Raw genomic sequence first — 26,650 nt, 5'->3', positions numbered from 1 at the left:
TTGCACTGGCCTGATAGTGATTGAAAAGGAGTGTAATTCCATTGCTCTGGTTTTCTCTGCACTGCACCATCCTATGTACTAGTATTATGTATTTATATTCCACCTTTCAGTGGATTTACACTGAGATACTATAATTACTTCCTTCTCCCCAGAAGGCTTACAATCTAATAGGGGTTGACGTGACTTGTCCAAGGTCATGGGGAACAGCACTGGGAGTTGCACCCTGGCTTTGCTGGGTCACAGGCTACTGTGCTGACCACTAGGCTATTTACCCCCTCCACTCCATCCCTACTAGCCAGGTGTAGCGCCCTATGGAAGTTATGTTATATTTGTACACCACCTTCCTTGGACATAGTCCAACACAAAGCAGTTCACAAAACACAAAAATAATACAATAAATAGCAATTTATCATAAATATTATAAACCAGAAATACAACAATCATTAAATACTGCCTCCAAGCCAAGTTTTTTTTACTGATTGTGAGGAGTGGTATGGGTGATGTGGGGGTGGTAGTAGGGCAATGCAAGTAAACATGTGTGTTGGGGGGCACTCTTTCCCCCTTGTACTGTTCACTTTGTCGCTCCCCTCCCCCCATTGTTTCTCCTCTCCTCACCCTTGTGTGTGGGGGGAGGGCAGGGGAGAGGTATGGGACTGTGGGGTAGGTGTGTGTGTATTTGGGGGGGGGGGGGCAGGAGAGTGAGTATGCGGGAGGAAGGAGATCCACTAACCCCCACCTCACACATTTCAGAGCAAATGTTTTAGGATAAGTATGTCTACAGTTTGACTGTCTATCGAGCACAAAGTCGAGAGGTTGCTTATAATCTCCTCCTGATATAAAAGGAATATATCCCAAATTCCATCTTCTTTGCTAGTGTATGAAAAACTTCTGGTGAGTGCTTTGTTGGAGCATATAAATTAGAGTTTTCTTATCCTCTATATTGGCTACACTCATCTCCCATCTGTCTCTGATGCCTGCAATAAGATCTGAACATCAGAGGATCTCCTAAAAAAGTACTACAACTCCATTTTTCTTTTTATTTGCAGAGGAAAAGATGCAATCTACTATCCAGTCACCTTTACACTTGAAACTTTCAAAAAACATAAATGTTTGGGGGTTTTTTGAAGCATTAAATCTGCACCCTATTTTTTCATGTGATTGGGTAATTAAACCCATTCATATTAAGGGAAATAACCTTTACACTCCTGAGTTTAAATGCCATCAAAATTAATCACGTTTTCATACTGAATCAGGAAAACTGAACATAAAAGCAACCAGAGTAGGCAATGCATTATGAAGTACAATTCAGGTCACAACAAAAACAGCATATCAAGCACCTATAGAACAACAAATTCCTTCTACCAGACTGATACAAAACAGAACATAAGCTAGCAGGCAGAAAAAGAGCCTGCATCCGATCTCCACTTGGAGATGAATTAGATCTTAAGAACCAGTCCATTACTGTTGCACAGGAACCCAAAAGGCAAACAGCAGAATATAAAATATAGAAAGACTTAGCATCCCCCTATGAAACAATGAATTACCCCCATAGTACTACATCCTCCCCTGTTACATTAAATACCCCAATTTAGATACCCCCTCACTACAGACACATATCCACTTTCACAAAAGTAAAACTATCAACATGTTCAGCCACTTCATTTAACAAGAATTGAACTCACTGCACAACACATTAATGAGAAATCAAACCCCCAAGCACCCCACATCAGAGGCAATCTCTCCACCACTGTCATTCAACTACACCTTCTCTCAATATTCATGGCAAACTTCACTTACACATCTTTAGCACCACATAAGGGCTATAGCACCACCTTTCCAGCTTACCAGAAAAAAGAACATGGTACCAAAAACACACATGCAGCCCAAATAAAATTAACACTGCAGTTATTAAAAAAAAGCCCAACAGAACTGTTTCTACTGCTCCATCTAAATGTTCAACTCTCTTGGACACAACTCCCATTTTACTTATGTGTAGCCCAAAATACTCCATTCATTGCAGAACTCAGCCAGCACACTCCACACACATACAAACATTAGGTTAAGAAAGACTTAAAACCAGACTTAAAATATATATTTATAGCAAAGAAATAAATGTCAGCTTTGATCAAAATACACTAGTTAATCATATAGCATAATAAAAGGTTAGTAATGCCAGAAAGCCTCCCATAACATTTGATGCATTCAAGCCTCCAAGAAACATTACCATTCCATTGATCCAATAAAGAAAAAAAGAAAAAAAAAACAACCTTTCTATGAGAAATGCCTGTGATTTTGCCAAGTATTTTTAGAATTATAAAAAAAAAAAATCAAACTATTAATTCAACGTTCACCATCTATCCTGAAAGGAATGCTCAGGTCATGTGATGCTGATTAGTTTTTCCATGAAAATATGTCCAATATAACTCTCTCTCTCTCTTTCATCCTCCTTTCCTCCTGTTTAAGCTCACCCAGTGTGCAAATGTTAATAGTTCACAATACTCCACACACGTTTGGAAAAATGTCCTGCCAGGCTACGCGACCACATTAATTATCAAGAACTTCAGCAGAGAGCTTAGCTCTGAACTCAAAAATAGTTACAAAATTCAGGAAAACTTCATGGGGTCCAAAAACTAATTATTTATGTGGCAAAACTGTTCACTAGTGAATGCCAAGCACCAGGGGTGTGTACAGAAAAAGCTTTCATCTTGTTTGTCATTGTCTTTTCTAGTAGGTTGGTTTTTTTTTGTTTTGTTTTGCTTCTGTCATTTTAGCACACACTGAAACAAAATGAAATGACATCAGATGAGGAACAACACAGAATGGAACAAGAAATGTTGTTATTTCCCAGTCGTTTTAAAATGACAGCATATCCCTAGAAGATAATACCCACTTCTTATGGTCAGAAATGCGCGAGGCACAGGACAATCAGCAGCTGCTGACCTGAACCAATGCACAAGCTGATAGGGACTGTAATGCCTGCCCTCTTCAGGTGCCTTCACATGGTCACGCTCCTAAAAATCCAATTCAGCCCCAGTGGCCGGACGAAGCAAACACCATCCTTGTTATCTTGCCATTGAGTGATCTTATTTATTTATTTATTTATTTATTTAAGTTTTTTATATACCAACATTCAAGACGGTGGTCCCATCATGCTGGTTCACAAGAAACAGGGGTGAAATTATAATAAACTTTACCATTTAAACAATAGTGCAGAAAAGCAGTTACATATAACAAGGATAACAATAACTTGGAATGAGAGAGGAAATGAAGATCAGATAGTTATATACAAGTATAAATAACATTGTGAAAGGTGGCTATTAACGCTAATGCTAGCGGAACTTGTTGCATGAAGGGAGATTAGATGGAGTTGGATGGAGTTAGATGGAGTTAGGGAAGGCCTGTGTGAACAGCCACGTTTTGAGTCTTTTCTTGAATGTTGAAATGTTGGGTTCCATTCTAAGATCGGGGGGAATGGAGTTCCATAATGTTGGACCGGCTGTGGAGAATGCCCGATCTCTAAGCGTGATGTGTCTGGTAGTCTTGGCTGGAGGTACTTGAAGTGATCCTTTGTAAGCATCTCTTGTCGGTCTTGTGGAATGGTGTAATCGGAGAGGAATATGGAGATCGATTGGGGCTAATTGATGGATGTTTTTGAAAATGGTGAGAATGGCCTTGTAGATTATTCTGAAGTGGATGGGCAGCCAATGGAGGTCCATCAAGATGGGTGTTATGTGTTCTCTTCTCCTGGTGTTGGTGAGTATACGGGCGGAGGCATTTTGTACCATTTGTAATGGTTTGGTATGTGATGAAGGGAGACCAAGCATGATGGTGTTACAATAGTCCAGCTTTGCGAAAATGATTGATTGTAGGATCGTTCTGAAGTCATGTGTGTGGAAGAGAGGTCGTATTCTTTTCAGCACTTGGAGCTTATAAAAGCAGTCTCTGGTGGTTTTGTTGATGTTGGCTTTCAGGTTTAGGTGATTGTCAATTTGAACTCCAAGATCTCTCACTTGTGTAGTGCTTGGTACGATAGGATGAGTGTATGTGATGGAACTGTTTTCAGGAGTGATGAGTAGAAGTTCCGTTTTTGATGAATTTATTATCAGGTTGAGATTTGTAAGCAGTTGTTTGATATTTTGGAGGCAGGATTCCCAGTACAACAGTGTTTTTGCGAGCGATTCTTCGATGGGGATCAGTACCTGAATATCGTCGGCGTATAGAAAATGTTTGAGATTGAGGTCAGTAAGAAGTTTACATAAGGGTAACAGATAAATGTTAAACAAGGTAGGAGACAGGGATGAACCCTGAGGGACTCCTACTGCTGCGGGGTGTAGAGAGGATTCTTTATTATGAATTTTGACCTTATATCCTCTATTGCTGAGGAAGGTTCTGAACCATGATAGGGCAGTGCCTGAAATACCTATGGCTGATAATTGGTTGATGAGAAGGGAGTGATTGACCGTATCAAATGCAGACGAGAGGTCAAGTAGTATCAGAAGGAAGGCTTGTCCTTTGTCTAAGCCTAGGATGATGTAGTCAGTCATAGAGATGAGGAGGGCTTCCGTGCTTAAGGTTTTACGGAATCCGTATTGTGATGGAAATAGAAGGTTGTTGTCTTCAATGTGGTTTGAGAGTCGTGAATTTACCAATTTTTCCATTATCTTGGCTATGAATGGGAGGTTAGCTATCGGTCTGAAATTTTTAGGATCGTTTGGGTCGAGATTTGGTTTTTTGAGAAGGGGTTTGAGTGAGGCAAGTTTGAGGTTGTCTGGGTAGAGTCCTTGTGTGAGGGAGCAATTTATGATGTCTGCCAGGGTTTTGGAGATAGATTCTGGAATTGCTAGTAGTAGTTTGGCTGGGATGTGATCCGAAGGATGAGAGGATGGTTTCATTTTCCTTAGGATTCCTTGGATCTCAGCGGAAGAAGTTGTGTCGAGTTCTTCTAAACGAGTGTAGTTGATTGAGGGTTGAGGAGTGGTTAGTGGAACAGTGGGGTTCGTGGGGAGCTGCGATAGGAGAGTGTTGATTTTATTGTTGAAGAAAAGAGCTAGTTCTTCTGCTTTTGATTGAGCTTGGTCATGAGAGATCTCAGGTTGTTTAACTTGTGTGAGGTTGGCTACATAGCTGAAAAGGGCTTTGGCATCGAAAACAAGGTCGTGTATCTTTGAGGCGTAGTAGTCCCTCTTGGATCTTAGGGTGCTTGATTTGTATTGATGCAGAGATGCTTTGTAGATTGAAAGGGTGTTGGTTCCTGGGTTTTTGCGCCATTTAGCCTCGTATTGTCTTAGTTGGAGTTTGAGCTTTCTTAATTCTGCTGAGAACCATGGCTGTCTTTTGGAGGAATTCTGGTGTGGTTTTTTTGTAATAAGAGGGCATAGTTTGTTGGCTATAGTTTCGGTGATTGTGTTCCATGATCGAAGTGCTGCGTTCGGATCTGTCAGGTCCAGTTGGTGGAGTAGTGGAGATAGGTGATTGTTAAGGTCTTCTGGGGAGCAGGTTTTCCTGTAATTGAAGGAGGGCAAAGGAATGTAAGCCGGGTTGGTATCTTTTATAGAGAATGAAGTAGTTATGAGATAGTGATCTGACCACGGGACCTTTGTGCAATTAGGTATAGATACTGTCTTGATTGCAGTGTTAATGAAGATCAAGTCTAACGTGTGGCCGGCTTTGTGGGTAGGTTTATTAACTATTTGAGTGAAGCCTAGCGCTGTGAGAGCTGTGAGGAGGGTTTCACAGTTAGGTGATGGGGTAGGGTTATCAACGTGCATGTTGAAATCCCCTAGAATGATGGCTGGCGAGTCAAAGTTGATGAGGGAAGAGGTTAGTTCGACCAGTGGAGAGGCATCTGATTCCAAGAGTCCTGGGGGAGCATATACGAGGAGGATTTGAAGCTTGTCTGATGTGAAGAAGCCGAATTCAAGTTTTGAGTTGGAATTGGATTGCTGTAGCGAGAATCTGAGGTCCTTTTTAGTTGCTAAGAGAATGCCTCCTCCCTTTTTTTTATGACGAGGTAGCGAGAAGAAGTCGTATGCCTCTGTAGGTAGTTGATTAATTATTGCTGTGTCTGATGGTTTTAACCATGTTTCGGTGATTGCACATATCTCCGGTTTCACATCGATGAGGTAGTCATTCAATATTACAGACTTTTTCGTAAGGGATTGAGCATTGAAGAGGCTTAAAGAGAAAAGGGTGAGGCCTAGCAGTTGTGTGGAAGGAGTGACTAGAATTGAAGAGAGGGATTTAAGGTTGTGTTGTTGGGCAAATCGGAAAGAAGTTCTTTTAGGTGGAGTATTATGTTGGAGAATTGGAATTGTGAAAAATGGGGCCATTTGTGCGGTCTATGTTGTATGAATGTTTGTGGCTTGCTGGAGCGGCTGGATGAATGCTGGATGCTTGCTGGAGCGGCTGGATGAATGCTGGATGCTTGCTGGAGCGGCTGGATGAATGCTGGACGCTTGCTGGAGCGGCTGGATGAATGCTGGACGCTTGCTGGAGCGGCTGCAGCGGCTGGAGTGGCTGGATGAATGCTGGACGCTTGCTGGAGCGGCTGCAGCAGCTGGAGCAGCTGGATGAATGCTGGATGCTTGCTGGAGCGGCTGGATGAATGCTGGTCGCTTGCTGGAGCGGCTGGATGAATGCTGGACGCTTGCTGGAGCGGCTGGATGAATGCTGGACGCTTGCTGGAGCGGCTGGATGAATGCTGGACGCTTGCTGGAGCGGCTGGATGAATGCTGGACGCTTGCTGGAGCGGCTGCCATTGTGAGTGATACACCAGATTTTAGATGAAGGACGGCTGCAAACTCAGACAACTCAGCTAACAGAGGGTTGGGGGGGGGGGGAGGGAGGGAGAAAAATGTTGCACGTTCATAACCTAAAAACTCAGTTCAGGGCTCAGTCCTCATTCCTATACCCTGGTGCCCCCATTGGCTACCAGTCCAGTGGAGGAGTCAACATAAAACGGTAATGCTAATTCACATGCTTCTGAGTAATAGCTCATCTCTCTGGGCCAGTGCCATGCTGCACATCCCTAAACCTTTGGGTGCACTGAGATTTGTGCAATGTGGCTTGTTGGAGGCACCCTCTCCATGATTCGCTTACATGGCAGAGCTTTCTCTGTTACTGGTCCACTATTCTGTGATATTCCATATCATGACCTATACCCAATCTTTAAAAAGATGTTCAAGACATTTTTTATTGAGCAGGCTTTTAACATAAACAGTCAACAGGGCAATAAGAGGCATGTTCTAGCAAGGTCTTATATAGCCCGTCCCCATGTTCAGAACATGAACAGTTCTATTATTGATTTTCATCTGTTTATTATCATCTTGCTGGAGCTTGCAGTTAGTAGTGTAATGGTGCACCAACATCATGCAACCTATGAGGCTCCCCTAGGGTTAGTTTATTACCTTCAGAGGTTTTACTACGTCATAGATATGGCATTGACTCTCTTGATTGACTCCCTTAATTCGCATATGTCAAGAGACTACCTTTTGAATCTTGTAAACCGTTGTGATGGCTTCACCGAATGACGGTATATAAAACTCAACAAGTAAATAAATAAATAAATAAATAGACTGCGCTCCTATGGAAGCTGCCATGGTTTCTCTTCTTTGGTTCCTTCCATGCAGTCAGCAGATAGTTCCATATCGTAAGACAATGCTGGCCTCCAAAGGTCACCATCAGGTCTGGTGTCTGGGATAATCAGAATATGGCAACATATGTGAGGGGGATATCCTAAAAAGCTGAGCTGTCTATTGTTCCCCTGTCTTACTGATTTTGCCCCTGGCCTTGTTCTCTAAGCTGCTGTTACTGTCTTGTACACCAGTGGTCCCCAACCCTGTCCTGGGGGTGCACCAGCCAGTCAGGTTTTCAGGATATCCACAATTAATATGCATGAGAGAAAATTTGCATGTTATGGAGGCAGTGCATGCAAATGTTCTCTCATGCATATTCATTGAGGATATCCTGAAAACCTGACTGGCTGGTGGGCCCCCAGGACAGGGTTGGGGACCACTGATGTACACCATATCAGCTAGTCAAATGAAATGGAGGTTGCTCGTTTCACTTCTTGCCAAGCACGAGGGTCATTTCTAAAAAGAAAGATCTAGGTTGGGGACCTGACCTGTATTTAGGCATAGGCAGCGGGCGCCATCATCACACTGTCCCTAAGGGGGCCAAAATCTTAAATTCGGTCTTGATGGGGACATGATATCAGATGTAAAATCAGGTTACACTGTTTCTTGTGGCTATCAGATTTTCAGATTTGTAGGTGCCCTGCTCGTTATATAGGGCCTGGTGAATCCACTAATCGTTTTGTACTGTAATTAAAACTGAAGGAAAGAAACAGAAATGTTCTTGGTCTTCTTAAGCAGTAGGTCTGCAAAATCTGCTCCCAAACATCTTGTTGATATGCATATTTACAGCTAAGAGTTTTCCATCTATCTGCCCAGCATGCTAAGGAATCCTCTGGGATCAGGTCCTCAAACCTTCCCAGTGTCATCCCAGGGAAGATCCAATCCCAACCCTTCCTTCCCTTATTGATCCTTTGCCATCCAACACTTCAGACTTTGGGTTCTTCTCCACTCCTTCGAGTGTTACATGAAAGGCTGAGACCGATGAAACGGTTCCCCAGCAGTGAAAAGTCCTCCTTATTAAGCAGAGATCAGTGGTCTGCTTGTAGGAAAATCACTCACTAAAAGCTTTTTACAAGTTAAAACTGCATATTTTTTCACCACCAGATGCAGTGAACACAAAAAAAAAAGATAAAACTCAGAATGTTTCTTCCTTGGGAATGATGTTAGACAAGCCAGAAATCAAGGGTGGGTCAGGCATTTTTCTCACATTACACATTCTCTGGGGGAAGCCATGACAGCAGATCACTCCCCTCCTCCAGTGTCCAACAGCAAAACGTTGAGTTTGGGTTCGTTTGCGTTTTCAGTTCATAGGATCTTATATTATTGATGGAACCAGGTGGCGAATGGTTGATCAATCTCGCTACTTGCTGACAGGATGATGCTGGAATGGGCTGGTCAAGGCACCCATCCTTTCAACAAAAAACTCCTACCCCATGGCCGTAGAACTCATAGCACCTTAAATGTAGCAACAACAGTGAAGCAGAGAGTTAGCAAGGGGCAAAATGAGCCCATGTGCATTCACATACCCCACCTCCCATTGGGAAGCCAGCATAGAGGGGAGGCCTGTCAGTGCATGTGGCCTCAGTGAGTCCTCACATTAATTGATCCTGCTAGCACTACTGGTGCTCTGCTGAGAGAGCCATCTAAAGTCAGTACAGACCGGTTCACTTTGGTGAGAGAGGAGAGAGTGAAACCCAGGAAATTTGGAGGGGGAGGGGAAGGGGCACTGGGAGAGTGTGGAAAAACCAGTCTTGAAAAATTTTGTTTTGGTTTGTTGTCCTTTGTGTGGATATCTCGATTAGTTTCATTAGTTCTGGAACAAAAAAAATATATTTGTTCATTTGTTCCATTCATTTTTCATTTTACAATGAAAAGGGGAAGGTCCCCATCGACTTCACTGTAAAAGAATAACAGGCCGACGCCCAGGCCCAATGCTAGGATCCAGCACGGGGTTGGATTCCTTTGCCAAGCCCTAGACCTGAAGTTGGGTCCTATTGAAGAGGCCCGGACCTGGGCCTAAACCTAGGCCTGAGACCAGGTTCTGGTTGCCAAAGTGAAAGCCTGGGTCCGACCCTAGGGCCTGACACTGGGGCCCAGCTAAAGCCGGATCCCGGTTGCTGAGGCCCAGGCCTAGAACCAGGTCCCAGTCACTGAGACCCGGGCTAGGCCCAATGCTGGGTCCAGCTTCGGCCTGGCCCCGGTCACCGAGACTCAGACCTGGGACTAAGCCTATGCCCAATGCCAGCGCCGAGCAGGAGACCCGGTCCCTGTCACCGAGGTCCAGGCCTAAATCCGTGGCTTGGTCCTGGCCCATGGCGGGTTCCGTCGCCAAAACCTGGGTACTGCTAAGGCCAAGGGCTTTGGACCTGAGGCCTAGGAGCAGGCCTTCCAGCACTTTTTCTTGATCCAGTGACTAGAAATAATGTCCTTGGCCTAGACATGTATTTATTTTTATTTATATTCTGCTTTTCCTCCAGGGCAATTTCACTGCTGCACATCCTCTGGGCAAAGGATGTCATTTTTATTGGTGGATCAAAAAAATAAGATGTCAGAAGCCCAGTGCTGGGATCGGGCCTAAGTCTGGATCTCGGTGACAGGAGCCAGCCTTGGCCGGGCCCCAGCATCAGACCCACCAGGCCTAGGCTTCAGCAATGGGAGACGGCCTCAGGTCTAGACCTAGGTCTTGGCATCATACCTAGGCCTAGACTCAGGCCCAGACCCCAGAGACAGGACTAGGCCAAGTCCTGGTCCCACCGGAGACCTGTTTTTTGTTTTTTTTTACTGAACAAGTATGAATATACAAAAATATTTGTGTGTATATTTGAGGCCTATTTTCAGTACGTATCATTCATATGAACCAAAAATGTTATTTTTTTTGCATTCGTTTACAATGAATGCACATTTATGGTGGGCGGAACAAGTGGGAAAGCCATGGGGAAAAGGGAATAAACAAGGAAGCCATGGTAGGTTGGGGTGAGAGCAAGCAGGGAAGTTTTGAGGGGGACAGGATACGGCATCAGGGGAGAGGGGAAATCATGAGGTCAGGAGGAGGGGGTGAGGTGACGTGCAGGAGACATAAGGTCTAAACCTGGCCATGAGCAATGACATTCAGGAGGAAGGGGTCAAGATGATGTCAGCAGCATAAGGATGGCCCCCACCCTTGCCTTCTAGTCTGGGCTACCTCCCCCCCACTCTTTTGAAAAGGTTCCAACAACCTTGAACTGAACTACAAAAGGCATACACCTTGGATTTGTTTTTAGCCTTGCTCACTGCTAAGCAGTGCTGACCCCAGACTGGCGAAGTGCCTGGTGCAATAATGAAATGCAGAGCTGAGTCAGCCTGGTGAAACAGTGGCAAGACTGAGCACTGCAATGCAGTGGCACAGTCAGACATGAATTTATTTTTTTTGGGGGGGGGGGGGGGGCCAAGGTTAACATGGGTGGGCAGTTGACATACAAGCCTAGGCCCTACTATTTGTACTCATATTCATAAATAATGCCTTACAGTGCATCTGATAGTGGATCTCTAAGAGATGCTTTAAAATATTTTAATTCTATTATTTCAAGCATTTACCAGCATTAAAAATACCTTATTAATCTATATTAATGTATTGTATATGTATTGCAGTTTATAAATACATATCATGTAAAAAGTAACATAAGTTTAACAGAAACATCAGATCGAATTACATAATAAAACAAATATCAATGTACTCTTTTATGAATTCTCTTTCCAAATATGCAGAGAATATCATAACCACAATAAAACAGCAGTAATCATAATAATCATCCCAAGAACTTAAGATTTATAACAGGTGCAGAACAGAACTAGGACATGCAAAAAAAATATATTCAAATGCTGGTGCCACCTCAGTGACAGCAAAACAAACTCCCTCCAATGCCAAACACTTTGTGAAGTAAAACAAATCCCTACAAAATAAAATCTAAACACCTAGAACCTTCCCATGCTATATCATAACAGCAGTAATTCTGAGGACTCAAACAGCAGCAACCTTATCTACAAAAAGGCAGCAAAGGCAAACATTACACCAAGCCCTAGAACACTAATACACTACATAGTGGGCATACAGAACAAGCCTAACTGCAACAAATCCCTACTGAGAAACAACAACTAGCCAAAATACTGCACTTCTGTCACCATGTGCAATACAGAACAAGTGGCATACAGACAGAACTGAAATGGAAAGCCTGAGAAACCAGCCTCAGACTCTGTGAACAGTGGCATACTGAAGAAACAGCAAAATACAAATTTATAAGTAATGCACATTCCTAAAGATAGCATATTCCAATTGCTGAAAGTCAAAATATTTGTTTTTTTATCTTTGTTGTCTGATCTTATTTTTCAAATTGGTTGGTCCCAGTTTCTTTGTTCCTCTTGTCTGTCTTTTCCTAATTCCTTTTTCAGGGTCTCTTATTCTTTCTGTTTCTTCTCTCTCCTCTTGTCTTCTTTCCTTTCTTCTTCATAAACACACACAGATTCTCTCTCACATGCACTCTCTCAAACACATGCTTTCTCTCACAAGGCTCCCACTCTTGCATGCTCTCTCTCACATACACACAGGCTCCCACTCAGGTTCCCACTCTCATATGCTCTCCCTCACACGCAGGCTCTCACTGTCACATGCAGGCTCACTCACATGTTCCCACTCCCACACACACCAGGCTCGCACTGTCACAGGCAGGCTCCCATTCCCCCCTCACAGACACACACAAGCTCTCACTTTTACATTCTCTCTCTCACACTAAGGTTCACATTCCCACACAAACACACTGGCTCTCGCATGCAGGCTCATACACACACACACACACACACACACACACACAGAGGCTCCCACTCTTATACACTCCTTCACACATAGGCTCTCACTTCCACGCACATATTCTCCCTCACACGTACACACAGCTTCTCCATTCCCATGTTCTCTCACGCACACACTTCCTGGCAGGCTCCCAGTCACACCAGCACCCCCCTCCCCCAGACAGGCTCTCAGTCACTCCAATACCCCCCTCCCCCAGGCAGGCTCCCAATTACACGAACACCCCCCCTCCCCCAGGCAGGCTCACACACAAAACACTCCCCTCCCCCAGGCAGGCTCCCAGTCACACCAACACCCCCTTTCCCAGGCAGGCTTACACACACACGGCAGGCTCCCATTCACTCGAAAACATGTCGACACAGGCAGTCCTCCCATGAGGAGCAGAAGGGGGAGCTCGTTCTGCTGCTGCTCCTTCCCGTGTGCCGGCCCCTGTGCTATTTAAAACTCTTGCGGCTATCACTTCCACTATGCTGATCTCATGCATTGCGAGATCAGCATAGAGCACACGATAGCTGCAAGCGTTTTCAGTTCAGTAGGGCCAGCACATGAAGAGGAGGAGGAAGAGCAGGTGAACAAGCTCTCTCCGGTCGGGTTGCTCTTCTCGGCCGCCGGTAGGATGTGGTCCACTGGCGGCCTCCCAGGCCTCATTCTGTTTCTGGCCTCCAGTGGGATGGGAGCCACCGGTGGCCTCGCAGGTCACCTTCTCTTTGGTCACCGGTGGAACAGGGTCCACCGGCAGCCTCCTGGGCTGCCTTCCCTCTTTCACCACAGCTTCTCAGGTTGCCGGGCTAAGTTGCTGGGCCTAAGCTTAAAGTGGACGGGCCATGGCCCACCCAGGTCCACCCGTGGCTACACCACTGCTGCAATGTAGAAGGTCTCTGTTTTGATTTGGGTCTTCGGCAATCTGAGGGGCCAATTACAATAATTTTCGCGGAAAGCAGGCGCTGACTTTTCAGCGCCTGCTTTCTTAACGCACGCATGGCGCCTGCAAGTGGGGCGCCATGCAATAGGCAAATTAGGGGGTAAACTCGGCATCGGTTTTCATAATCGGCTGTCTGCCAGTAATAAAAACAGATGCCGAATTTATCGGTAATCGTTTTCATTACTGGCAGACGGCAGTTATGAAAACCGATGCCGAGTTTACCGGCGTCGGTCTTCAATAACTCGGTGGTCTGCCAAAGTATTTTTGTTTGTTTGCTTTTTTACTGAAGGAGTACTGAAAAGCAGGTTTTTTCTGCTTTTTTGTACTTCTTTTACATGCGCTCAGCTATTAACGCCTGCCCCAGGCAGGCGTTAATATCCGAGCGATAAATGTGCGTCTGAGACGCACATTTATTTTTTTGAATGTGGAGTGAATGAGTAATAGCCTCTTTCACATGCATTTGCATGTGATGAGTGCTATTGCATTCACTCCGCGTTGGACGAGGGTTAAATAGGCGTTAATCCCTCTATTGCATTAGGGGGTGGATTAGCGCCTATTTAACCCGCGTCTGACAGTGAGTTAAACAGTGCGCTCGTGTGAGCGCACTGTATTGCATCGACCCCTGAGTCAGCTGGGGTTGGGGATGCTGCGAAGGTAGCAATCACAGCCACAGAGGGTTAGGAGAGGGAAATGAATGGTCACTGTTAAGGGTGACAGCTGGTCACAGAAGCAGCATGTGAAAGGGGGACACAGGACTTGGTACTGAGAAACAGGGAGTTTTTCTGATGAGGATCCCAGGATGGCGCAGTTCAGTATCAGATTACAAGCAGTAGTGGCTCATTCAAAGGCAAGGGTCCTGGACTTCAGAAAAACTAAGGATCTCACTTAGTAAGCATTTTCCCCATAGACACAGAATGGGAGAAAAGCTTTAGTGAATCAATGGGGGAAAGCCTCAAGGAGGCTTTAACTGGATGGGATAAGCCAGAGTACAGAGCAGTGGGAACAACTCAAAGGAGACATCATAAGGGCAACAAACCTTTTTGTTTGAAAAGTAAATAAAGGGAAAATGGAAAAGAGGCCATTTTGGTTTTCTAAAGTGGCTGAAAAGGTGAGGAAAAAATTAGCATTCATAATCTACAAGAGATGGCAGAAAGAGGAAGACAGGGGCAATATCTGGAAAAGCTATGAGAAGCTAAGAAAGTAGTCAAAAGAGCAAAGGCACTAATGGAAGAAAAATTAGCTAATGTAAAGCAAGGAGACAATTTTTTTTAGATATATTAGTGACAGGAGGAAGTGGAAAAGTGGAAGTATAAGACTCAAAGGTGATGGGGGGTACATACTGTATACAGAGGCTGATGAGGAGAAAGCAGAATTGCTTAACAAATATTTCTCTTCAGTGTTCACCAAGAAAGGGCCCAGAGGCAGAGCAGGACCACAGGAAACTACCACAAATAGGAATGGAAGTGAAGCAGATTTCAAATAATTTTCTGAAGACTGTATGTGCGCGAGGAGCCAGCAAAACTAAAAGTAAAGCAACAGAACTGGCCTGGCAGCTTCACAAAGTGGAAGGAAGGCGGAGTCTGAAAACTAAAGGCTGGGAGGGCTGACCCTCGGTGCTGAGTAAATTAATGGAATCGCTGCTAAAACAGAGGAGAGTGCAGTTTCTGGGATCTAATAGCCCAGGAGTGGCCCAGCAAACCCCCCCCCCCCCCCACCACTTTGGGAGAAAGCTGCTGTAGGCAGGAAGGCCTAACATGCTCAGCGACTAACGAGGGAAGCTCTACAGAGCGTCTAATTGGACCAACTGTGAGGCAGACTGGGCGCACAGTGTTCACTGCCAGCAGGCTCCAGCCCCACACTCCCCCCACTGTCACTGCACTCCAGCAGCTCCCCTTCCCACCGTCACCGTTCTCCTACACTATTCCTCTCCACTGCCAGCAGGCTCCAGCCCCACACTCCCCCCACTGTCACTGCACTCCAGCAGCTCCCCTTCCCACCGTCACCGTTCTCCTACACTATTCCTCTCCACTGCCAGCAGGCTCCAGCCCCACACTCCCCCCCACTGTCACTGCACTCCAGCAGCTCCCCTTCCCACCGTCACCGTTCTCCTACACTATATCCCCCCCCCCCTGCTGGCGCCCCTCCAGCACTGCACAGCTCCACTGGAGTTTAGTGGTTTGGATAGGCTTTGTCTTGTATGATAGAATTGTCCCTGCTTCTTCCCTGCCTAGGGGGTCTCTTCAGCCGGGCCCTCCCCTCTCTTGTGTTATGGGCACTGGACGTCCTGCGCTGTATCAGGCCCTCTCAGGGCTGCTTCATGGAGGGGGGGGGGCGCGCTCTACTCACTTCCCCTGACACCCGAGTTCTGCTTTGCTCATTAAGGAAAAGGGACCGCAGAGTTAGCTCAGAAGAAACAATTTTGAAAAATAAGCCCAGGCTCTGTGGCTATGATGAAGAGCCGTAACGATTGCCCTGTTATATGTGGGAAGGAGAGAGTGAAGTGAGGGAAACAGGAATATTAATTAAATGGACCTCCACTCATTGCTCAGACAGGAAGGAAGGAAGGAAGGAAGGGGATTCCTGGGCCAATTCTTGGTTCTTCATCTTGTGAGTTATATCCGTTTCCTTTATTTGCATTCGGTGAGAATAAATCTTTTTATTAAGTGGAAAACTGTTCTACATATTCTGTCTGTCTTCCTCACATTCTTTCTCTCAGACCTTCTCTCTCTGTAATCTGAGGAGATTTCCAACCCCCTGTATTAATGGTGCAACAAGATGCCCCTGTTCTGCTCAAGGAAGTGAGAAACATTAGGAGAACAGATCCAAAGCAAAAACCCAGCCCCGTCCATGCCAGGAAGCTAGGAAGACGTTTACCCGAGGCCTGCCTGAAATGGAATGCAAAATGAATGGGTTTGGGCTTCATGTATTATCATGCCTTCAGAATTACAGCCCCACTAATCCTAAATGAACAGATGCAGCCAGTCAAGAAGCCTGCAGTGCAGGGATGAGGGTAATGAAAGAGATCGGGACTTCTAAGCGTGAGCTGTCTCACTTTAGCCTAGCTGACCGAGGGTGACCATGTTGCTCCATGTCAAAAGGGACAGTTTGGGCCAGGCCTGGTCTTACCCCGCTGCATGCAGGAAGATGTAGTTCTAAGGAAAGCAAAACTACAACACCTTGCATACAATGGGAATAAGGCCAGGACTTACTCGGCCCATCCCTTTTTTTGCGGGCAGGCAGTTGTATAATCACCCGATGCTGCTGTCCAGCCTGCAACATTTACCACGGATGCACCTGCCCAAATACACTCCTGGCCGCTCCGTACAAGAGAAAACACTTACGAAAAATTGTTTGTGTAATCTGAGGGTAAATGTAAGCTAGGAATTTCTTGTTCACCCCCGGGTAATCTCCTTTGCACCAGGGATATTCAGCAACGTGGCTACGCCACTGAATATACCTAGCGATCTTAAAATTAGCCAAATAAATATATCCGGCTAACTTTAGGACAGCCCTATGGTGCGACCAGAGTTAACTGATTTGGTTAAGCGGCTAATTTATGCGGCTAACTCTGGCCCGTCTCGAAATGCCTTCCACACGCCCCCGAATTATGCAGCTAAATTCTAGGCCGCATACAGCTTTTCAGTTATCCGTCTAAACGGCTTCCGAACATCAGCGTCTATATTCCCAAGAGAAGTATGCCAATTATTTGGATTGAGTGGTAAGTCACTTAGGGGCCGATGCAGTACAGTGTGCTCAGCCGAGTACACTATTAGCCCGCAGTCGAACGCGGATAGAATAGGTGCTAATCAATCCCCTAATGCAATAAGGGGATTAGCGCATATTCAACGCGCGTCCAACGCGGAGTGAATCTAATAGCGCTCATCACACGCAAACACATGTGACTGAGGCTATTAGACATTCACTCCTGATGCAAAAAAAAAAAAAAAAAATGTGCATCTCGGACGCACTTTTATCTGTCATCTATTAACGCCTGCCTGGAGCAGGCGTTAATAGCTGTGCACATCAAAAACAAGTACAGAAAAGCAGAAAAAAACTGCTTTTCTGTACTGCCTCCTACTTAATATCGTTGTGATATCGTTATGATATTAAGTAGAATGAAAAATAAAAGAAACAAAAAAAGTTAAAAAAAAAATAATAGACAGTTGGACCCATCACGAAAACTGACGCCGATAAACCCGGGGTCAATTTTCGTGACTGCCGTCCACCGGTAAGGAAAACTGACGCCGGGTCTATCGGCTTCAGTTTTCGTGATGGCTGTCTGCCAGGTTTATCGGCATCGGTTTTCGTGACCGGCGCGACCCTAGCGCCTCCTTGCTGACGCAACCCCCTAATTTAAATATTGCATACCTCCCCCCTTGGGGGCACCTGGGGCATGTTAAGAGAGCGGGCGCTGACTGTTCAGTGCCCGCTTTCTACGTGACTTTATTGCATCGGCCCCTTAAGTTGTAAAATCCTTTTGTGTTCCTATTTCTACTGGCCACCTGTTCTGTTTCTCAATAGCAGCTCTTCTGTCCTACAGCACTTTGTTTTGCTGCTCAGCTGCTACAGACAAAACATGTGGCCCTTTAACTTTCCATATGTGGTGTCCAATGTTTCATGACAGGCTGATCCAGTCCTGGTTTTACTCCAGTGCATGCTGGGAGATGCAGTCTTGCTTTTAAATCAATGCAGAAATTGAAACCACAGTCCCATGCATTCAGCGGTGGGAGTAAAACTAGCATTGCATCAACCTATCCTAAAAAAAAAAAAAAAAAAATGGACCCATTTGCAAGCCTTGAAGAAGTGCTATAGGTCTCACCAACGGTTTAACACCACCACTCTCCTACTGCCATAGTTTCAACACAGGAATGCCAGATGTAAGGCATTATCCTAGGAATAGCCTGTGATTACCGAATTCTAAAGCACACACATAATTCAGTTTTGCCCACTAACAGCTTTCAGGATCCCAACAGAGAGAAAAGGATAGCTTGTCCCAGAGGACCCAGTAACCAAGGAGAAAGAGGCCATAGAGGCTTGGGTTTCACGAGGGAAAAACCAGCGCTCTCTTATTATTAAATTAACATTCTACAAGAGCGGTCCGGGTCTCAGTCCATAGCAGCACATTACTGCCCAAACTTTCCTCTGCCAAAGCCTGCAGACTGGCCCAGAGCTGCTCACTTAGGGGGCCGATGCAATACCATGTGCAGTGGCTAGCGCACAGTCTGACAAGCAAGTGGACGTGCGTCCATAACCGCCGATGCAACACGGGGATTAGCGCATCCAAAACGCGCCTCCAAATCACTGCGTAGCTAACAGCGCTCATCACGGCCAATGCACCCACCGCTACGCGGCAAATTTTACACCAACCCGGGGCTGGTATAAAGGCACGCCATGCTCAAGGGTGCATTGAAAAAAAAAAAAAAGAAAACGCCTGCTTTCTGTGATTCCTCCTAATAGTATCGTAGCGGGCCGGGTATCTTGTGCGTGTCTATGCCGGTAGTTGGGGAGAAAACAGACGCTCGTAGATTGAGCGTCTGTTTTCCCAACCCGCTGGACAGCCTCTTCTCCTGTGCGCCCGATGCCCAGGAGGCACTAGGGGCGAACACATTTTCCCTAGCGCCTCCTTTTTTGGCTCAACCCCTAATTTAAATATTGCCATGTGTGCTCAGGAGAGGTGGCTGGGCGCGCATTAGGGAAACAGGCGCTTAACGCTGAGCGCCCGTTTTCTGCTGACAAATACTGCATCGGCCCCTTACTGGGCTGGACCGGCTGCCGGTTCTGCCCGCAGACTTCCCGCTCCTGGACGCTTACGTCTCAGCAGTGGTCCCCGCAGTCATAGCGAAGCGGCAAGAACCCGGGAAACTAGGGTTCAAATCCCACTTTCCCTAACTGATGCTATTCGTGACCTGGGGAAGGTCACTTTATCTTCTTTTGCTTCATCTAGACTGTAAGCTCTTTGGGGCAGGGACTTATAAGCACCTAAATTCTAATAAATCCAAATTGTAATCTCCTCCCTCTCTGAGGGCATGCTTCCTACAGAACTAAAATAAAACGCTGTGGTGCTGCTACTAATAAATAGATAAACCTGAAAACTACTTCCCAGTATCAAATATTCCTTTCCTGGGGCTACTTATAGAACAATCAGTAAGGGCTCAGCAAAACAAATGGGCTAAGAGAAAAAAACTGTCACAAATCCAAGCAACCGTAAAGGGCCACAACCTTCAACTATGCAATTTACAAAGGCCGCACCTGCTTCATTGAGAAGTGAAGCCTAGGTGCGGTTATTTCATGCCACAGTAGCCACATGTTAACATATCTGCATGCGCCACCTCCATTGCATGCAGATCTATTTCATGCGTTATTCACTGTGGATATCCTGAAAACCTGGCCAGTTAGTGGCTCTCAAGAGCTGGAGCTGGCCAACCGTTGTCGATCAGATAAGGCCCCTCCACAAAAAAACCACCACATCATTCATACTTGTACCACGCTGGCTCGCAATAACATACAGAACAAAATTCAAAACTCTGACACTGACTTACAAGGCTCTAAGAGGAGATGGACTAAAAGTAGCAGAGCGAAAGGCTCTCTTCATACCTGCCTTCCAGATCCGTAAGACACACACACACAATTCATAACAACCCTATCAACAAAAGAGATCAGAAGAACAGATACACAAAATCAGTCCTTCCTGGGAGCAGCACCTGCCCTTTGGAACTGCCTCCCTGAAGAGCTCTGACAAATGCATGACTACTCTTACTTCAGGAAACAAATAAATGCCTGGCTTTTCTATCAGGCCTTTAATGCTAATAGCAGAACCCACCTCAAACTGCCTTAAACAAACTGCTACAATCCAGAGTTTGCAATGGGGCTAGCTCTCCTTAGAGTCACAACCACTGGAGCTTAGGCATATTGTTCATCTATTTAGAGTTTAGATTTGGAGGAACAGCTTACATTTATCAAATTATATTGTGATATTACTGCTACTCCAAACTGTTTACACTTTCTAATGTGAAGCTACAAATGACTTGTTTGTAATTCAAGTAATAGATACATAAATAAACTCTTTCCCAACCTGCTCCTGGAGGCACACCTAACCAGTGGGGTTTCAGGATGTCCATAATGAATATGCATGAGACCGATTGGAGACTGTTTAGGCGTGCCTCCAGGAAAAGGTTGGGAAACACTGCCACAAGACACCTTAAGCATCATTGGAATTTTCAAAACTGGAAAGGGAGCCTAAAACGTATTATCGTATCAGAAAGCCTCTGGAGGGTTAAGGGCACTTTAGTGGGAGTTAGGATACCCCTGGGTATTTATTTTGATTTGATTTCTATTCTGCTTTTTCTGGTGCTTCAGCGTGGAATGCCTTCAGGTGCTGCAGGTAGGGTACACTTGGTGCCAGGGGGCATACGGTCACACTGCCACACCTACCCTAACTGGCAGCAGCACTGACATCCAGCCAAGGGCTCAGCTGACACTTTGTCTAGTTCATTTCCCTATTACACACTTCTCACTAGCCTCACACTCTGCTAACAATAGAAATTCAAGCTCTTTTCACCGAAATGGGAATTTCCTAATTGCCCAAGGTTTACAACTAATAAAGGGAGAACACAGCTTAGGTTTACTCAGCCAGGTTGGCTCTGCAGTAATTCAGCGGTTTGGGGGGGGGGGGGGGGGAGACTTAATTTTATTAAGTGCTCTGAACAAGCAACGCAGGGAAGATATGGAGGAAGCCCCAGGGTCTCAGTTCAATCCTGTGCACGCCTTACATGTGTGATCAGACAGGATCACCGAAAACAGTGGCCACCTAAACACGGCTTCCCCATCCCCGTCGGGTCCCTATGACAGGCTCCAAGCTTGGTTTCATAGGGTGCAGCCGCCTCTGGGGGTTATTATGCTTGCGGTCCTGTAATTACCTTTCTCCAGCAAAACTTCACAGGGCAATCAAAGGAGATGAAACAGACTCCGGGAAAGGGACGATCAAAGAAATCTACAACACCCCCCCCCCCCCCCCTCTGTTTAAACCCAACGCAGCTCTCTCAGGCATCATCCGACCCTTCCCCCCCCCCCCCCCCTGCAGAGCCTTTCCTTAAACCCCCCGAACAGCAAAGCCCCACTTTTCCTTTGCAGACATCTGCCCAAGCTGCTGTGATTTCATTTGTAGGGCGTTAAAGGCCGTTTGTAGACCAGATCCCCAACCATAGCCTTAGGGGGGGGGAGGGGGGAAATCCCAACCAGCCCCTTCCTGAGATTTGGCACAGAACTGACATCCCAGACGTCACCTTCGAAATGAGATTTCAAACAAGACGAAACGGAATCACTTCCGATCACGTCCGGAGAGCAGCCATTGAATCAATCCTGGCTGGAAACCGCAGGGTCCAGGGGAGGTAGAAACCGTACTCACCGACCCCGTACTTCTCCCTCTTGGTGGGGATCCAGCGAGCCATGTCTGCTCGCGCAGGTCTCCTGCGTGCCTTTTTCAGCGCTCCCTGCGCTCCTGCGCCCCTCCAGCCCGCGGCCGGCGCCCCGGCATCGCCGCCCAGACACGCAGCAGCTGGACGCAGGCTGCAGAAAAACTTCTCTTTCTCTTCCTGTCCTTGCTCTTAGCCGCACATTCCAGAAGTGACAAGTCTCCCTGTCCCCTCCCCCTCCTTTTTCCCTTCCTCCTCCTCCTGCTGCTGCTGCTGCTGCTGCTGTGATTGTTACTTTTCCCTTCTCTTCTGCTTTAAGCGATGCGTGGCTTTGCTATGGCAGGTCGGCTAGCAAGGGCTGGAGCTGGGAGGGTCTCTGCTGAGCCTGCGAGATGTAGCCCTTTCGGTTTTCAGCATGACAGATCCGGGTTGATTCCACCCTATCAGGTGCCGGGCCTCGGCCCGGTCGAGCGTTCAGAACCCAAGCAAACTTCTGGGATTTTTTTTTTTTTTTCTGGATAGTCCATTAACTCCTCCTCTCGGAGTTCTTGCTGCCACCTACTGAAGCTTTCTGTGATTCTTGCATTTTCCTCTGAATCTCTTTGGCTTCTCTCCTTCAGGCCTCAGTGTAATAAGGTGCACTCAGTTGTGCACACATATTAATGTATGGTTATGTGCACTCTTTTGTGTGTATAACTTTACTTCCAAAGTTAGCTCACAAAAAAATTGTGCATTCAAGCGTAAAACTGTGCTAAACAATTAGTGGTCCTCCATTCAAATCTATTAATCAAAGCATTAGATGCTAGCATTCCTCAATGCAGAGTGGTGTATATGCTAGTCCTGGGGCAATTCTGCATTACTGCGGAGGGCAGAATTTGGCAGGCCCCAGCTAAAAGACAGGAAACAGAGAGTAGGATTAAATGGACAATTTTCTCAGTGGAAGGGAGTGGACAGTGGAGTGCCTCAGGGATCTGTATTGGGACCCTTACTTTTCAATATATTTATAAATGATCTGGAAAGAAATATGAGTGAGGTAGTCAAATTTGCAGATGATACAAAATTGTTCAGAGTAGTTAAATCACAAGCAGATTGTGATAAATTGCAGGAAGACCTTGTGAGACTGGAAAATTGGGCATCCAAATGGCAGATGAAATTTATTGTGGATAAGTGCAAGGTGATGCATATAGGGAAAAATAACCTATGCTATAATTACACAATGTTGGGTTCCATATTAGGTGCTACAACCCAAGAAAGAGATCTAGGCGTCATAGTGGATAACACATTGAAATCGTCGGTTCAGTATGCTGCGGCAGTCAAAAAAGCAAACAGATTGATGGGAATTATTAGAAAGGGAATGGTGAATAAAATGGAAAATGTCATAATGCCTCTGTATCGCTCCATGGTGAGACCGCATCTTGAATACTGTGTACAATTCTGGTCGCTGCATCTCAAAAAAGATATAATTGCGATGGAGAAGGTACAGAGAAGGGCAACCAAAATGATAAAGAGAATGGAACAGCTCCCCTATGAGGAAAGGCTGAAGAGGTTAGGACTTTTCAGCTTGGAGAAGATACGGCTGAGGGGGAATATGATAGAGGTGTTTAAAATCATGAGAGGTCTAGAACGGGTAGATGTGAATAGGTTATTTACTCTTTCAGATAATGGAAAGACTAGGGGGCACTCCATGAAGTTAGCATGTAGCACATTTAAAACTAATCGGAGAAAGTTCTTTTTCACTGAACGCACAATTAAACTCTGAAATTTGTTGCCAGAGGACGTGGTTAGTTCAGTTAGTATAGCTGTGTTTAAAAGAGGATTGGATAAGTTCTTGGAGGAGAAGTCCATTACCTGCTATTAATTAAGTTGACTTAGAAAATAGCCACTGCTATTACTAGCAACAGTAACATGGAATAGACTTAGTTTTTGGGTACTTGCCAGGTTCTTATGGCCTGGATTGGCCACTGTTGGAGACAGGATGCTGGGCTTGATAGACCCTTGGTCTGACCCAGTAAGGCATGTTCTTATGTTTTTATGTTCTTACCACGAGCGGAGCCCATCCCACTCATGGCAAAGAAGGAGCAGACCCCGGTGTGCCGCTAGTGGAAGCCATCCCATTCGCAACGAAGATGGAACAAGCCCCGACATGCTGTGAGCATAGACCCTTCCACTCACAGCAAAGATGAAGCAGGCCCAGGCGTGTCGCCAGCAAAGGCCAAACCGCTTGTGGTGAAGATGGAGCAGGCTGTGTGTGTGTGTGTGTCTGTGTGTCTGTGTGTGTGTGTGTGTGTAAGACTGAGAGCCTGGGGAGTGAGAAAGAGAGTGAGTGTGAGGGTGTGAGGGCCAGAGAGAGAGAGCCTATGTGTGGAGACTGTGAAGGAGTGTGTATATGTGTAAGAGATTGGGAACTGGAGTGTATGAAAAAGGGATTGTGTGTATGTGAGGGCACTTGTTTGTAAGAGTGGGAACCTGTGTAAAGGGATGTGTGTATGTGTGTGAAAGAGCCTGTGTGAAGGGGTGTATGTGTTTGGGAGAGAGACAGAGAGAGGGAGCATATGTGTAGGGTGGGTGAACGAGAGAGGGGGCCAATGTGCAGAAATGTGTGAGAAAGACATAGGTAGCCTGTGGGAGAGAGAAAGGGAAACTGTATGAGGGGGTGTGTGTGTGTGTGTGTGTGTGTGTCAGTGTGCAAAAAGAGCGAGGGAGTGTATGAGGGTGTATGTGTGTGTGCATGAGAGAGAGAGGGAGCCTGTATGACAGGGGTTGTATATACACTAGACAGAGGGAGCCTTTGTGTGTGTGAGAGAGAGAGAGACAGAGGGAGCCTGTGTGATGGGTAATACTTAGAGAGGGGTCAAACTCTGGGAGATAGAGTGGAAGGGATTGAGCCTAGAGGGGGAGGGGAGAGATAGTGGCAGGTGGAGGAGTTGGGGCCTGAGAGGGCAAAGTGGCCAGGGGAGTAAGGAGAGAGGGTGGAAGAGACACTCTTACAGTGAACTTCTAGGGAAATTCTGCTCAAATATTTAAAACTGCATCTTCAAGTAATACGTTTTTCTGTATTACATTTAACATTAATTATTTAAAGACTGTTATATATTGTGTTATTTTTACCAATATAAAGTATGCAGAATTTTGCAGAATTTTAAATTTTTGTGTGCAGAATTTTAAATTGTTTTTGCACAGAATTGCCCCAGGAGTAATATGCTTAACTGATATTTTCTTAACACTAGATATGTGTCTCCTGGTCAGAGGTGAAGTAAAGTTACTAGGGCTAGTGTTTGTCTATAAGGATGAACCTGGAGTTCGTTGAGTGGGGATTTATGCAAATAAAATGATTAGGCGCATAAGTCATGTTTTATGTATGGTAGGCATATCTTTGTATGCACAGTTTGGGGTTAGCACATTATTTTAACTCCCAGGTCATTAGCTTACTGCATCAGGAATTAACCTTTTTTGTAATGCATGAATAAAGTATCTAGGGACCCTCATTTTTGTCTTTTATTTTTTAAAATTTACTCTGGAGTTTATCAGTGTTTATTATGACAAGAACAAAATCAGAAGAAAATCAATGTAAACATGTGACTCATTCTGTTTCTGGGTAAATATAGGAGTTTATTTTGGTGGACAGAAACCAGGACAATAAAAGAATATTAAGCTGATTCTCCTATTCACCCACTCAGCATCATCCCTGTCCCTATCTGTACTTGCACTCCCTGCCTAGCATGTCCCTCCCTTTCCCCTCACCCCCAATAAGAATCTCTCTTTCCCCCACCATTACAACAGCAATTCCTCCTTACAAGTGGTGGCTCCAGGTATCTGCTCTCTCCTTCAGCTGAGGCTCCCACGCTCTGCAGCATTGCACGTCTTTTTTGTGGGGCCAGAGAGCCTGCCGTGAAGTGCTCCTGAAGGCCAGAGCAGGCACTTTGGGCTGGATTTTAAAGGCCCTGCGCGCGTAAATCCGGCTGGATTTACGCGCGCAGGGCACTCGCGCGCTGGCGCACCTATTTTGCATAGGCCGCCGGCGTGCGCACAGCCCCGGGACGCGCGTAAGTCCCGGGGCTTCGTAAAAGGGGCGGGGAGGGGGTGTGTCTGGGGGCGTGTCTGGGGTCAGGGGGCGGTTTGGGCCGGGACCGGGGGCGTGGCGCTGGCCCGGGGGCGTGGTCGAGGCCTCCGGACCAGCCCCCGGGTCGGGTGATGGCACGCCAGCAGCCTGCTGGCACGCGCAGATTTACGCCTGCTTTCAGCAGGCGTAAATCTGCCAACAAAGGAAGGGGGGGGGTTTAGATAGGGCTGGGGGGGTGGGTTAGGGAGGGGAAGGTGCAGGGGGTGGAAAGAAAGTTCCCTCCGAGGCCGCTCCGATTTCGGAGCGGCCTTGGAGGGAACAGGCAGCGCGCGCCGGGCTCGGCGTGCGCAAGTTGCACAAATGTGCACCCCCTTGCGCGCGCCGACCCCGGATTTTATAAGATACGCGCGGCTAAGCGCATACCTTATAAAATCCAGCGTACTTTTGTTCGCGCCTGCTGCGCGAACAAAAGTACGCGCTCGCGCAACTTTATAAAATCTACCCCTTTGGCTGCTTGGTGGGGGGAGGGGGGGCGCAATACTTGAAACAGCACATCAGTGGCACTGGAGGGCGAGCACTTTCATTGGTGGAGGGTGGGACTTGAAACAGCACATCAGTGGCACTGGAGGGCGAGCACTTTCATTGGTGGAGGGTGGGACTTGAAACAGCACATCAGCGCCACTGGAGGGCGAGCGCTTTCATTGGTGGAGGGTGGGACTTGAAACAGCACATCAGCGGCACTGGAGGGTGAGCGCTTTCATTGGTGGAGGGTGGGACTTGAAACAG

General features: G+C 46.3%; 1 protein-coding gene across 1 annotated transcript in view; it reads right to left on the bottom strand.

Annotated features, from left to right (window-relative positions):
* The window catches only part of LOC115081971 (dedicator of cytokinesis protein 5-like), a gene marked incomplete at its 3' end in the record, with an annotated part of 108,351 nt that extends 86,056 nt beyond the window's left edge, over positions 1 to 22,295 (bottom strand). The window contains exon 1 of the mRNA XM_029586208.1: positions 21,798 to 22,295. Within this exon, the coding sequence (XP_029442068.1) occupies positions 21,798 to 21,840 (43 nt within the window). The remainder of the gene's footprint in view (positions 1 to 21,797) is intronic.
* Positions 22,296 to 26,650: the final 4,355 nt, after the last annotated feature.

Source organism: Rhinatrema bivittatum, unplaced genomic scaffold, assembly GCF_901001135.1.
Source record: "Rhinatrema bivittatum unplaced genomic scaffold, aRhiBiv1.1, whole genome shotgun sequence".
In the NCBI taxonomy this organism is placed as follows: Eukaryota; Metazoa; Chordata; class Amphibia; order Gymnophiona; family Rhinatrematidae; genus Rhinatrema; species Rhinatrema bivittatum.
Note: the sequence above shows the minus strand (reverse complement) of the source record. Positions and strands in the feature narration are given on the sequence as shown.